The sequence below is a fragment of the Python bivittatus genome, unplaced genomic scaffold (genome assembly GCF_059951505.1).
Source record: "Python bivittatus isolate LINGU-HERP-01145 unplaced genomic scaffold, Pbiv_v1 ctg000980_np1212, whole genome shotgun sequence".
Classification (NCBI taxonomy): Eukaryota; Metazoa; Chordata; class Lepidosauria; order Squamata; family Pythonidae; genus Python; species Python bivittatus.
In genome coordinates, this window is record NW_028277125.1 from 43858344 (window position 1) to 43873732 (window position 15389).

Sequence of the window (15389 nt, forward strand, 5' to 3'; positions counted from 1 at the left end):
GGCGGCCGTGCCCGCCTACCAAAGGATGCAAGCCAATCCGAAGCGCGGGAAGGGTCACACCGGCGGAGGGTCTCCCCGGAAAAGCTCACCTCCTATTGGTTAAGAGCTTCTAATCCTCAGCCTATAAGGGTTGGATTTCTTGCACGGTACTGGCAAGCTGGCTCTCCAGTTCCCGGAGTCGTTTGTGGTTTGGGGTGGTGCGCGGTGGTTGCGGCCCGAGCCTGTTCCGGACGTTCGTGTCTCCGTCCTGTGCCAGTCATTGGTCAGCAGAATTTCTAGCGAGCGCCTTTGCTCAGAAGCTGAAATCCAGTCATAGGACTGGAACAGTAACATAAATGAAAGAGTGCCTACTGGAAACAGCGAGAGCCTTTTCAGTCAGGTTCCTAAAATCACAAAGATTGTTTTCATTGTGAGGTAGTTGGCCATTAGAGACTTCTTACGCGTTAAGCAGATGTTTAATATTTTTCATAGTAATTATCTCATACTAAGATAACCACAAGCTTCTCATGTTATGATTGATATCAAGCAACATGGCTGAGCCATAATGTGGTTTGCTTGCTTGCGACCTAACAGTTGGGTGACCAACGTCCGGGTTTTGGGAAGGTAACTCAGGCCCCTTCCGACAACAACTGAAACCCAGAAGACGTCCTGGTTTCCAGGAACCTCTCTCGGATAACAACAACAGGGAGGAAGAGCAGGCGGCGGCGGCTTCACTCGACTCAGTCGCAGGAGAGGAAATGCCTCCCACGTTCGCTGTTTGTTGAGCTTGCGCAAGTATTTCGGGTCGAGTGCGCAGCGCGAGAAGGGAAGCCAGCAACAGAAGTAGTAATAAGTAACCAGGCTGTCGTCATAGCGCCAGGATCTTCTGTAATTCATGGTGAGGGGTGTGGGGCGGACTTCCTGATGGAATGGGAGATAACGTTGAAAGAAAAGATTTATTCCATTCATGCTCACTGCACCTGGTGAAAAACTTCCTCTTTGGAATTTGGTATCTGCTATTGAAAACTGTTGTTAAATAGGGTAATTCAGAAAGAATGCAAGCTACAAAGAGTCATCTGGGCAAAAATAATTTTAAAATTTAAATCCTGTAGTCAAGATTATTAGAATTGAAATTAGAATTGACAATGAAGATATCAAACTTGTGGTAGCTTCTGCCTTTTAGGATCAATCATCAACAGTAAAGGAACAAGGAGTCAAGAAATATGCTGCAGACTAGCACTTGGTAGAGCAGCCATGAAGGCCTTGGAAAAGATACTCAAATGCTGCGATGTGTCTGTATCTACAAAGATCAGAATCATGCAATACCATGCATGCAAACCATGGTATTTCCTGTGACACTATGGAAGCAAAAGTTGGACTTTGAAGAAACAAGATAGGAAAAGGATTGACACATTTGAACTTTGGGGTTGGAGAAGACTCCTGAGAATACCATGGACAACCAAGAAAACAAACCGATGGATCACTGAACAAATCAATCCAGAATTCTCATTCAAAGCACAAATGACCGGGCTCAGATTATCCTACTTTGGACACGTTAAGTGAAGACTTAGATCTCTGGAAAAGGCTCTAATGTTGAGAAAGGTGGAAGGAAAGAGAAGAAGAGGACGACCAGCAGCAAGGTGGATGGACTCAGTTACAGTGGCAATGGGTGCACTGTTGGAAGACCTGAAAGACCAGGTTAGGGAAAGATCGTCATCGAGAAAATCTATCTGTGTGGTCACTAGGAGTCGAAGATGACTTGTTGGCACGTAATAAAGTCAAGAATACTCTGAACAGTATATTGATACAACTTATTTTGTTTTTTTAAATGTATGTTTTCCTTTGTGCAAAAAACTCTGCAATCCTATTCGTGGAAACAACTTGCTAATAAAGATGCCTCCTAAATGTAATATTCATACCGTGAAGAACTACAAAAAATAAATTAAGAAGAGCTGCACCTGAAGACACATTTTCTTATGTTGTAATGCACAACTACCGTTTTGGTCAACTGACTACACTTCTGCTTTAATTAGAAAAATGTATGAGGAATTCTATTGTCATACAAAGACCAAAGTTCTAGTTATGAATATATTTGCACAGTTTGCCACAGATGATCTGAAAACATGGGAGACAGATTGATTATGTACAGATTATATTTTGATGTCAGTTGATGCTTCAATAGAAGTTAAGATGATACCCATAGTAATGCTTTACTTTAAATATTATGAGAGAATTGTAGTAAAAATGTTGGCATTTACCTCTGTTAGGTGAAATTTCTACCATGCTATATGGAAAGACTTGTTAAATTCAATTCACAAGTAAAAGCAATTAGATTTTGTGCTGACAGAAATTCTAACTTTTGTGGCATAAGAGCAGGAAGTAACTATTTTCTGCAGACTGAAAGAAGTTGGCTCTGAAAATGTTAATTTGAATATAGTGTTCACTCTGTATTATCCATTGCAGTGCAAGCTGTTGTTGATAGGCTATCCCTTAACATCAAGTCCTTTGTTTTCAAGATTTACAAGTGCTTCCATATTTATGCTGTTACAACCATAATTTTGAAATAGTTTTGTTATTTTATTGATTTGGAATGTCAGCTCCTCAACAGAAGCAATGCTCATTGACTTTCTTTGATGTCTATTCACTGTCTAGCATGTTGTGTGAACTCAGCCATTATGTTTGTAAACCATGGGTTAGGGCTTTGAGCTATTTTACTCTTTTGCTTACAAGTTTTTATGGACCTGAACATTGGTGCATCTTGCCTGCATGTCACGTTTTGGGTTTGCATACTGGCAGACAATAATAAATACCCAACATGCTGCTAATAGTAAAGAATAGAAGTTGGCATTCACAAGAAAGCCACTAGGTGGCGGTAGAAAACAAGCTTTAAACCTTGCCATGAGGGTCTGGAAAGGTAGGAGGAAGAGCAGTTGCCTCTCTCTTCTGTGCAGGGAGTGTTTTTGAAAACTTTCAAAATCTATAATCAGATAATAGATTTACTGGAAGCAACCAGAATGTCAAAAAATGTGGACAAACCTTTGCACTTAAAAGAAAAAAAATCTCTCTACAGCTATGAGAGCCACAGAAACCTCTTATAGGGATAAATTGCCTCCCCCAAACCCTTTCTTTACTTATTTCAGACTGTCACATATATAGTTTGAGCCAATTTATATGTATAAATGACAGGAATGGAAATTGATTTTTGTAGATTTCAGAATTTAAAAAATTTCAGTAGTTGGGCTGTCTTTTACTATCCCTTTATTATTATCTGTCATTATTTATTACTAAAATTTATATTCTTCCCAGCTCTAGAAACTCTGGATGGCTGACATCCAAATAAAAACTCATAAAATAGCATTTATCATTGCAAACAATAATAATATAAAAACAAGATTAAACATATGAGGGTTAAAAACCAATCCATGCTGCTGCTCCTAATCTTTAAGTGCTCACTTAAAGAGGCAGTTCTTTGTTGCTCTATGAAAAGATAGGCACGTGGAGGGGGGCAGTATAGATTCTAGGGGGCAGCGTATTCCACAAGGATGGGGCAGCTATTGAAATGGCTTGTTTCTGGGCCCATTCACCTCTGTCTGTTGAAGAGGGAGAACTCGGAGCATTCCTTCATGGATTGGTCAAACAATAAGTCAATTGCCTCTGAAAGAGGCAATCCTATAGATAGTTTAGACCAAGCTATATAAAAATGCATAGGTAATTACCAGTGCCTTGAATTGTATGCAGAAACAAACTGGCAACCAATGCAGCACTTGTAATGTTGGTATAGTATTGCCATAGCATGTAGACTGCTTTGTTTTGCACCAGTTGATGTTTCTGGGTAGTCTTCAAGGCTATTCCAAGTAAAGCATATTGCAATAGTGCAATAATAAGGATGTGAGTGACTGTCACTAAGACTACCTGCTCTAGATAGAGCTACAATTGGCACAGCAAAGTCCCCCTCCCTCCACTAAGCTGCAGCCTCCACCTGCTGTTCTAGCAGGAGCTGTGAATCTAGAATAGCAAGTTTTGGACTTGCTCCTTCAGGGGAATGCAACTGCATTCAGAGTTAGCACAGGAGCCACCAGAGAATACCTGATTTTTGAACAAATAGCCATTCTGTCTTGCTGGTATTCAATTTCAGTCTGTTTCATCCCATCCAATTTGTTACAACCTCCAAGTTTAGAATGTACACAGCATCTTCTGCCCAGCTAAGGTAGAGACATGTACCTGGGTATCATCAGCATATTGGTGGGGCTTCATTCCAAACCAATAGATTACCTCTCCCAGAGTTTCATATAAATGTTAAATAAGATGGAACAGAGTACAAGCCCTATGGCACTCCATACTGGAGCAGTGACATGCTTAAATACTCCTCCATTAATATAATCATAATTGCCTGCTCTGGAAGGAACAAAATCACAGCACCTCCAGCTCCCTTCCTTGCAGGTTGTCCAGAAGGATACCATGGAGATTGGTATTACATATTGAGATATCTAAAAGTATGAGGAGAGCTGGGCTCCCTCTAGGTCCCATGGAAGTTAACTAAGTGAGAGACTGTGAGAAACAGGTGTGAGTTCAGTTGGTGTGAGAAGAGGCAGCCCAGTCAGATGGGAGACTCTGGGAAGGAAATGTTTCAAAGAGGTTATGCATTAATTGATTTGCTATAAGGCTACCTGGGGACCTTTACAGTTGTCAACAATGTGTTTCATCCCTGACTAGAATTAAATACGCCTTTCTGAATTCTGTGAGTTGTTTCTTGGGCTTGCCAGCTATATGGAAATTAACAATTGCAAGAGCTACCAGTGCAGTTTCCATTTCATATCTAAGCCTGAACACTACTGACAGAAGATCCATTTTCTGTCCAAACTCTCAAAAGTCACGTGTCAGAGGCACAGTTAAATAGGATATTCAGTAAATAGGGTTTTAGACTTTACAGCAAGCCATAGTAGGAAGATTATTAAGCAGTTGCTGTGTGAGCATTTAGAAAAGAACACATTGCCTGGGAGGAGTTAGCATGGGTTTATCAAAAGTAAATCATGTCAAACCAACCTAATTTTCTCTTTGATTCAGTGACCAAGTTAATTAAGAGAATGTAGTGCATGCAGTATATCTCCTATTTAGCAAATCATTTGATAAAGTTTCCCATGAGATTACAGTAGAAAAGATGACAAAATATGAGCTGGACTATGCTATCATTACAGTAGATGGATACAGAGCTGGTTCAACAATCATACCCCAAAAGTATGTCAATGGCTCTGCATCAAGCTAGAGCGAAGTGCTGAGTGTCAAACTGCAGGGTTCCATTTTAGGTCCTGTGCTGTCCAACATCATCTAAATGACTTGGATGAGGGATTAGAAAATATGATTATCAATACAGAAGATGCAAAGATAGAGGGGATAGCAAATACCTCAGAAAACTATTAAGGCTCAGAAAGATTGTTGAAAAGTTGAAACAATGGATAGGAATGAGCAAGATAAATTTCAAGGGACAAATGCAAAACCCTACATTTGGGTAGGAAAAATCAAAGACACAGTTATAGGATAAAAGGTGCATACTTAGCAGCAGTACATGCAAAAAGGATTGTGCTATCTTGGTGGATCACAAGATGAACATAAACCAATAGTGTAATACAGCTGCAAAAAGAAAAAAATATTCAATCTTAGGCTACATCAACATATTGTAATTAAAGAAACAAGACAAAGATGTTTCTCTCCATTTTGTATTGGTCAGATTGCACCAAGAATAGTGCATCCAGTTCTGGATACTGCATTTTAGGAAACTAAAATAATTGATAAACTAAGGTGAGTCAAGAATAGATCTATCAAGATGATAAGGGGCCTGGAAGGAAAAATTTAGGAGGAACAGTAGGAGGTGTTGGGTTATATTTTGCCTAGAAAAACAGGATAGCTGTCTTCAAATATTTGAAAGTCTATCATGGAGAGACCAGGGGGAACTGCTTAGAGATGTTCCAGAGGACCAGATGAGAAACAGTGGCTAAAAATTATGAGGGAGGACACTAAACAGTATTTTTCACAGACTGCCTTGGGTGGTGGCCTCTCCTTTGATGGATGACTATCAATGACCCCAAAACACGCTGTTGGGGTCGATTTCTGCATTGTGCAGAAGGTTGGTCTAAATGATCTCTGTGGCCCTTACATTACACAATTCATCCCGTCTTACTATCATGACTAAAAAAAAGAGGATTCCAGTTATTTATCTGCAATAAATTAGCCCATCCTTAGGTTGAAAGCCAGCTAGGTAACTAGGGCCAGGTCCTAGACTGGAAAGTTGAAAAGCATTTATCTACCAACCAGAGTGGATCAGCATGGTAGATTTTGATCCATAACCTTCACCTGAAGAGGCCTTCATCCTGCAGTGGATTAATTCAGAATTCTCCTCCTCCTCCTCCTCCTCTTTTTCTGGCTGAAGGACATTAACAAATTAAGTCCTGATTGTTTAAATTTAGTAAGGCATTCTGCCACTTGTGTGAGAGCTAGTCTGTGAATTTTGTTTCAGTTTTGCTGTCTCCTACTTTGCTATCTGATGTTATTGTTGCTGGCAGAACACTGAAAAGTAACGTGTACCCTGTAATGAATTTCAGCATTTCCTCATAATGGCTCAAGTCCATTCCTGTTGTAGTGTTCCCTTCCACTAAGTTATTCCATGGTTTTTGGCAGTTCCTTTTTGCTTACACGAGAGCTCTTCTTGTGCAAAAAAACAGCTTCTCTTTCAGCTTTGTCCAGGGTGTCAATCTTTCATGCAGTGTTTCCCCTCTGGTGCTTGACTCCTTCTCTCTGTCCTAGAAGTACTTCCTGCAAGGAAGTGATGCAATCTGAGCGTCATTCCTCCCTTTGCTGTCTGGGCTTGTCTTCTGATCACAAACAGTGGTTTTGACAGGATGTTGCAGGATTAAAATAATACCGTGAGGGAAGGTATAGGAGCTTGAGGCTGTATATATTTATTGCTGCCCTCGCAATGACGTAGTGATATATTTTGAAGTGCTCTCATTGTAGAAGTACTGTGTGTGTGTAGATGTATGTACACAGAGCATAGTACACTCACGATGATCCATAAAACTGCAACAGACCTAAGGATGCCTGTTTCTGACAGCATAGATTCAATTTGTAAAACACATGGAGCTTTAACAATAATCTAAAATGCATTCTTTTGTTTTAATTAGAAATGTAAACCATCTTGCATGAGTCATCGTACATGCAAACAAATTCCTCAGGAGGAGGAGGTATCCACTCTGCTTGAATAGTTTCCTCATTCTCTGACTGCCTTGTGCTAATCTAGTCACCAACAACAATCACGGTTGATCTTGTTATTACATTATCACTTACTTGAGCAAAGCACGCCCATCAGTTACCCTGGTGCTCCTGAAAATGATCTCACTGCCAGTGCTCTGAAAAAGTCTTGAAATGTACAATTCTACTTTCTGTGACCATCTAGCCATGATCTGTAGTACACCAGAAAGCCTGATCAAAGTGGGCGTACTGGTGTTTTATTCTGGCATTGTTATGTGTTAACGGGTTCCTACCATATATGAGGAATGGAAGAGTTCATCAATATGCAGCGCTACAACTGGTGGTACTTACATTTTGAGCAATTATCAGTTGATATCGCTGAGAGAGCTCTTGCCTTTACTGCAGGGTTCCTCAACCTTGGCAACTTTAAGACGGGTGGACTTCAACTCCCAGAAGTTGGGTGGGGAATTCTGGGAGTTGAAGTCCACCCGTCTTAAAGTTGCCAAGGTTGAGGAACCCTGCTCTACTGTACTTTTTTCTTTCCGCTGGCAACACATAGGACTGTCACCAATGGTGAATGATGCATCTTCATCTTCAAACATCTTCAAAGATACAAACTTCCCATCCCTGCTCAAATTATCCGTCCAACTTAAAGCAGACCCTGTCCAGTATCATATCCCAACATATCTATAAGGATAGAAAATAACTCCCCAGCTCTGCTTTTCCTCATTAGACTTACTGATTTCTACAATCTGTTAGAAATGTTTACAGCACCAAAATCTTTCCTTTAAAAAAAAAAATCCCTGAATAACTTGAATTTTTAAAGTAACACAGTAACATATATTCTTTGAGATTCATCTCTACCTAGCAGCCAGTAACATCTGGCTGCAGCCAGTTACATCTATGACATGCAATATTCTGCAATAATTTCAGATGAAAAAGATTCCATCTTAACAGGGGAGGACAGTAGCAACTTCACACCAATGGAACAGTTTCTTGCTGATTTAAAATGAAGTAACGGCAGGAAAAACCAATATTTCTGAGTAAATTAGTAACATGAAGGTTGTGAAATCTGTTGTTGCATTTCTCCAGATTTGTCTGTGATGTTTCAAACAGCTTCTGGGCCAAGATCAATAAAAACTAAAAATGTCAAGGATCTTTCTTTCCCAGTTATGACCAAGTATGAGTCAAAAGCAATATATTAGATTCCATAAATAATTTACACATTTCTCAAACAAATGTGATGCACTGGCAGATGATTGGTCTGTTAGTAGCATCCAATCAACTCCTTTATTTCAAATGTAAAACACCATCTAACTGAAGACAGTAGGTGTTAATACTTAGTTGCAGGACTAACTTGTGCAAAGGAGGGCTTAAGAGGTTAAGATAACAGCTGATGGCAGTCATGCATATAGAGAGAGAAATTATCACAAAATCACTGAGCTCATGAAAGAAAGATCTACATTGTTCATGCAGTCTCCAAATCAGATTTCTTCCTTTATATCTTACAGTACCTGGAACGCCCACCTTGCAGGGACAAGGCACAGGGCCAGTCCTAGCATTAAATAAGTGAGGCAGAAATCTCAGGCACTATATTTTGGTGTCGTGGAATTTAGCAAATTCTTAGTTATTTAATCTGTAATTGCTATTTTTTTCACAGCCAAAGATGAGTGAAGTGCTTCTTACCTACTATTAACCATATTCCCCCTCATCTCTCTGTAAGTTATATTTTCCTTGTTCTCATACCTATGTTTTTCCCCTATCCTCTTTCCTGGCTGCATTTGGAGAGGAAAATGCATCAATGTTTAAAACAGAGATATTTAACAGATTATGCTTGCTGTACACAATTTTATTCAGAAAGTGAGTTAATTACAGAATTCAGGAAAGGATCTAGAATGTAATCTTTATCAGGACAAAGCATGTCTAGATTCTGATGCAGGAACTGAAATCTGTGTGTAAGGACCAAAGTGGGAACTTTTGAAAAGAAGGGGAAAATGATCCAGATACCCTAAATATTTATTCTACCTCAAACAGCTTGTTCTGCATCTCCTCCTACTGAGAAAGCCTTTGCCCAGATTTCATCTCCAAGAATAATCTGTTGTGGCATGAGACTCCAAACTAAATGGATGTTGTAGCCATTCCCAGATATATTACATTTTGTTGAGAGCATGTTAACAGTAGTTAGAAGTAGCAACAACACTTTTCCTTGCTCTTCCCATCCCTAGTAAGAAAATGGGTAGAATGGCACAGCAATCCTCCACTGATGGGCTGCCCATAGCATAGAACCAAATTGCTCTTGGGGTTCAGCATGTCTGAAGATTAAGGTTCCATACAGAACAACTTCCTCGTGCCTACAAAGAAAAAGAAAAGTAACTGAATCCACAAGAAGACTGCTTTTAGCCTCACTGTCCATATCTATTTATCTCCTCCTCCTAGCACACTGTCAAGCTGCCATGTCCTACTATAAATCTTGACTAAATTATCTTGGCATGGGCATGTTGCTTCTCCCCAGTAGCTAATGGATTTTAGCTTGCATGAAGGCAGGTAATGTCCCATTCTCCCTTTCTTCCTCCTCCACTGCTGCCTAATAATAAAACTATTATATGCAACTAGTAGCCTGTCCAAGGCCAAGGATATACCTGGACAGCTGGCTTTAGGCAAAATTTTTCTTTCACAATACACCAATATAGGTTAATAGTTAAAGTATTGAACTTAGATTGAGGAGATCCAGGTTCAAGTAGACACTCAACCATGTTAACTCATTGGATTACTAGCCAGTCAGCCCAATCTACCTCATAGGGTTGTTGCTGTGTGCATAAAATGAAGTCACCTTGAGCTCTTGAAAGAAAAGTGGGATACAAATCTAACAAATAAAATCATGTTTTATCCACCTGGAATTGGAACAGGGCTATTTACTTTTTTAACTGCCAATGACAGGTATCCTTCCCCATTCTTTCTGCCTCTTAAGAATTGGATCTCTCTTCTATTTGCCTCCTAAAGTTCTGTTGGAAAAATACTTGTCTCCTTAAATCCAAGGGTTCTTACCTCAGGATTGAAGATGACATTGCACCATAAAATCTCCTGGGCTCAGTCTTTACAGCATCCTGGCCAAAGAATCTACAGCTGATCTAGGAAGAAGGGTGCCTTCTGTGAAAAGTAATTGTCATAGAGCCATTCCTTCATGTTCCAAGGTGAGTGCACTCAGGTATGTTTTACTGAGCATAGTAACAGAGATGAAAATGGCTGGAATCAAGCTTTTCAGTAAGTAGATGAGGAGGAAATTCAGGAATGTGTCTGAGGTTCAAACAGATCAGTCATTTTGAAACTCCTGTAGCCAGTCCTAAGACATCATTGAATAAATGGTTGTGAAGTTGGCTTCTCATTTGCTATTGCTGGAACAAAGTTCCTTTCTAATAAGATTTTGTCAAGGGAATGCCAACTCTACCATTTATACTACTGGTATAAAAGCACATTAATGTAGAGATTTGCCAGAGGCAGTCTTGGTAGCTGCTCAGGAAGCTTGACAAAAAAGCATAATATTCTGTGCCCAAGAACCATCTGTATTTCAGAGGTACTTTTCCTGTCCTAAGGCAGGCAGTGACATCCATGAGCATACTGAAACATTCTGTTTATGTGATGCAAATTCTTGTTGGACCTGGTTCCGATATTTGAAAGATAACAGGTACCACTTGATACGATGTTATAGTGCCAGGCAGCACCATTCCTCCATGAAATTCTTAATTCATCCACGTTGGACTCCAACAGGAACAGGAGTTTTCTGAATTCCATTTCTGGGTGAGGCCTCTGCTCACTATCCTTTGTCCCATCACTATGAACATTCCATCCTATCTGTAATGATTGGTTTGCTTTAAAAGGGCTTTTCCAAATCTGGTACTCTCAAAAAAATTGGACAAAAATATTCCTATAATTCTCTTCAGATGGAAACTAGAGTCCCACACTTATGAAGGGAATAATTTTGGAGAAGACTGCTTTAATGCAGGACACTGACTAAGTGAGATTTCATCAAAGTGAAGTAATAATACACAGAGCAACATTTATGGGACAAGATCACAGAAGGCTTAATTTGAGCAAATTCTTCTGTTAATTGAAACCCATAAGCTTGGAATCCATTCATGGGGGCAATGTTTAGTTCTGGGACATATTAAACAATATCCACAAAGAAAGGTAATTTCTGAGCATATTCAACAGGCAATATTTTCTTATTTTAACTAGCGTACATCTGGAATTTAAAATAAGCTCTTTCAATTAGAGGATGCATATTTTCAGTTGGCAGGAGCCTTCATTCCTCTGTTTCTGAAAAATAAGTTACCATAATAATGCTACAAATGCTGTCTGGGGTGTATTCAAAATTTTAGAAGTTTACAGTAAGTAATTATTTATAAATATCTGATTAAAACAAAATATCCCTGGGAAAAACAAAGTGAAACTCATGAAGGCCTTAGGGTATAAAATCTGAGCGTTCATTTCTAAGACCCAAAACAGGATAGTATGAATAATAAAACCAATAGAGCATCCCAGAAGGTGATAATACTGAATTTCCAGGGACTTCCTACAGCAATCAGATACGTTGGAAGGACAAATCAGGTCAAAACTTCCCAGACCCATAGAAACCCTCCTGCCAAAGTGAAAGAAGACAAGGAAGAGAGAGAAAACCTACAATCCGCTTCCCAGGTTTTCCTCCTAAGGTACATCATTTTTAGCTTCTGGATCATGACAGTATGTGTCCATCTGTGGATGAAAAGATCAGCCATCTGGAGGCAAGAGCATTCATCTCTGTTAAAAAAATAGGGGATGTATCATCGTTTCCTCAGGAAGGTGATGAGGAGTCTGGAGCAAGATATCTATAGGACTAATTACATGCTAGGCTCGTCCATCTATTTGAATAAGGTCTGTTTGTAGTTCTTCAACTTCTTGCATCTCTCAGATGATATCATGGTGCCCCTGGAAACGCCGTACCAAACAGTAGAGTCCCGAAAGCAAGTACAAGAAGGCAGTAATACCAGCAAAGACAGCAGCGGTTAAGTAGGCAGTGTAACTGCAGGGCTGGCTGTAACCGCGCAGGGTACAATAGCTGATACTCCGTGCCTTGTAGCCTATGATGCCTGCAGCAGCCGTGAAGAAAATAACTCCAAGCAACAGGTCATGAAGTATGTTTGTTAGAAGCCAGCGGGTCCCCACCACAGGTATCAGAGTCCAGCGGCCCAATAAACTGAGCCCAAAGACAGCCAAGGTAAGAAGCCATACCAGGACTGCTGCAAAGACTGCGAAGTAGGTCGCTCCTTCATACTTGTGTGCCGCTAAAGTTACCCAGCAGACAGCACCCAACAGCAGTTGTGCTAGACGCAGCCCTCCTAACAGGCTTCGTAGGAAGGGCCTATTCAGGCTCAGAGATTCTCTAGATGCTGGACACGGGGGTGGAGGTGAGGAAGGGGGTGGTGGAAGAGGCATATTATACCACTAGGTCCTTCGCAGATCTTGTCCTGTGCCTTCTTTGCCGAGCAAACCTCACTCCCTCTAAGGCAGTTCCTCTGTCTGCAGCTGCCAAACATCTGCAGCTTAGCAGTTGTTCCTGCACTAGGGCCTCTCAATTTCCTGTTCCAGCCCGCCCTTCTCCCCCCTTGCCCCTCCTTTTTTTGGAGCTCACTTTATTTCTTCTTCCTTTTACTAACAACTCCCTCCCTCTCTCCATTGCCACTGTAGCTCTAGCCAAGAAGTCTTAAAATAATTTCTGAAAACTGCCTTCTTTAGCATCATAATTTCCTCAGCTCTAGTACTACTTAGGCCAACAAGACTCTGCCAAACCAAAAAGATTGGCTAAAGAAAATGTGGACTCTGCAGACATCAAGTTCAGTTCCTCCCTTCTCCATGGAGAGAGGCCAGGTGATAGTCACTCATAGAACTCCCTGGAAGGAAGAACTTGAAGATATAGAGCTAAATGTTCAAACAGTTTTTTCATCTGTTGCACTGACATTTAAATTCTGTTGCATTCTTCTTTAGATTGTCCAGAGGCCCCCCTGACTTTGAACAAGCGTAATCCCTAAAGGCTGTTTTCAGCCTTCCTTTCTCTTCTCTGCAAGCAAGAAGTGCCTGACCTAAAACTAAAGCTGATCTAATCGCATCAGTAAATAATGTGAAAACCACACCCTTTGTGTAGAATTAAGAAGCTGGAACATGAGGGACCTGGAGCTGTCCGCCAAGGCATGTTGTAACTGCAATGACTAGAGTACACTTGGATTTATAGTCCAATGCAAGTTACCTTTGAGCCAGGAAAAGAAATGCTCACTATAGCAACTGAATCCCAGATGAATTCCCATACATATAGAACTCCTTTTTTCTGTAAATTTAATAATCTGTCTACTATGATGTATTTTAAGTTCTGTTTCAAAGTAGTTCAATTTTAGTTCAGCTCCACAGCTGAATCTTTCAGAACTGTTGTTCACTGACATAAAAGAGCCCATTGTTTGTATGATTGTAACTTAATTTTGACTTTTATAAGTTCTGGCAAACAAAAAATTCTATGTGCTCCATGTGGTTAAATATCATAGGTCACTTGACTGAATATGAGCCATCAAGTCCATGTTGACTCTTAGTGACCACATAGACAGACTTTCTCCATGACTATCTGTCCCTAACCTGATCTTTCAGATCTTCCAACAGTGCACCCATCCCCACTGTAAGTAAGTCCACCCACCTTGTTGCTGGTCATCCTCTTCTTCTCTTTCCTTCCATCTTTCCCAGCATTAGAGCCTTCTCTGGAAAGCTGGGTCTTCACGCAATGTGTCCAAAGTAGATTAATTTGGGCCTGGACATTTGTGCCTCAAGTAAGAACATCAAACATTTGTTTGATGATCCATTTGTTTGTTTTCTTGGCTGTTCATGGTATTCTCAGGAGTCTTCTCTAACACCAAAATTCAAAAGCATCGATACTCTTCCTACCCCGCTTCTTCAAAGTCCAATTTTCACTTCCATAGAGCATCACAGGGAATACTGTTGCTTGCATGATTCTGATCTTTGTAGGTATAGATATATCATGGCATCTGAATATCATTTCCAAGGATTTCATGGCTGCTCTACCATGCTAGTTTGTGATGTATTCCTTGACTGCGTGTTCCTTCACTTTTGAGACAGGTCACTTATTCTTGGTATTTTCCATATATGGGTACTAAAACAGCATGTATAAAACATGTATATATTTCTTTGTGACTAATAAGAATATATAATAATGATGGTGGGGTTTTTTTTAATGTAATTACACATTCAGGTTTCAGGAAGCTAAAACAGCTGCAGCAAATAACCCTAGATATAATTTTCCTACAGACCCACTTCCTCAACATCATAGGGGTCTGCAGGTATGGAACATCTGTATCCAGGATAACTAAAGGATGCTCTTGAAGTGTATGTGCCACTTGTTATCTTTAGATAGATAGATAGATAGATAGATAGATAGATAGATAGATAGATAGATAGATAGATAGATAACAAGTGGCACATACATTTCAAGAGCAAATTATTTATATATATAAATAATTTTAAACACAAGAATAAGACTAATGCAAACTAAAATAGAGCAGAGAAGAAAAAGGAAAAAACTAAAGAAAAAACTAAAAGTGCAAAAAGGAAAAGAGCAGCAGAAAAATAGAAAACAAAGAAAAAGACATAAAGATATCTAAGTTTGTATGGCAAGGGGGAAAGCCACAAGTTAAATATAAGGTGTTACAAGATGCAAAGGAAAGAGGAGGATTGGGTTTACCTGATTTGAAATTGTATTTAGCAGCTTTTTGTTTGGTTTGCATGAAAGAGTGGGTGTCGCTGAGAAATAGAAGACTTTTAGAGTTAGAAGGACATGACCTGAAATGGCATGGATATTTGTGGTACGATAAAGTCAAGGTTAAGGTAGATTTCAAAGATCATAATGTTAGACGTGCCATACTGAGAATATGGAATAGATACAAATTCAGGCTATGCCTGAAAACACCTTTGTGGCTCTCAGCACAAGAAGCATTCTATAGATGAGAAATAATAGACAAACACAAATGGTTCACATATTGTGAAATACTAGAATTTTGTTAAGGGGAATATAAAATAAAATCAAGAGAACAACTGATGGCAGAAGGACACAGTTGTCAATGTTTTTCTTATTTAGAGTT

The 15389-nt window shown here is 39.8% G+C and overlaps 1 protein-coding gene across 1 annotated transcript; it reads right to left on the reverse strand.

The window, feature by feature from the left end:
• Window positions 1-8458: 8458 nt before the first annotated feature.
• Window positions 8459-12825, reverse strand: MARVELD1 (MARVEL domain containing 1). Its single transcript, XM_007419907.4, has 2 exons — window positions 10267-12825; window positions 8459-9572 (listed from the first exon to the last, which is right to left on the reverse strand). The coding sequence occupies exon 1, from the start codon at window positions 12688-12690 to the stop codon at window positions 12163-12165; it is 528 nt and encodes a 175-aa protein (XP_007419969.1). The 5' UTR covers window positions 12691-12825; the 3' UTR covers window positions 8459-9572; window positions 10267-12162.
• Window positions 12826-15389: the final 2564 nt, after the last annotated feature.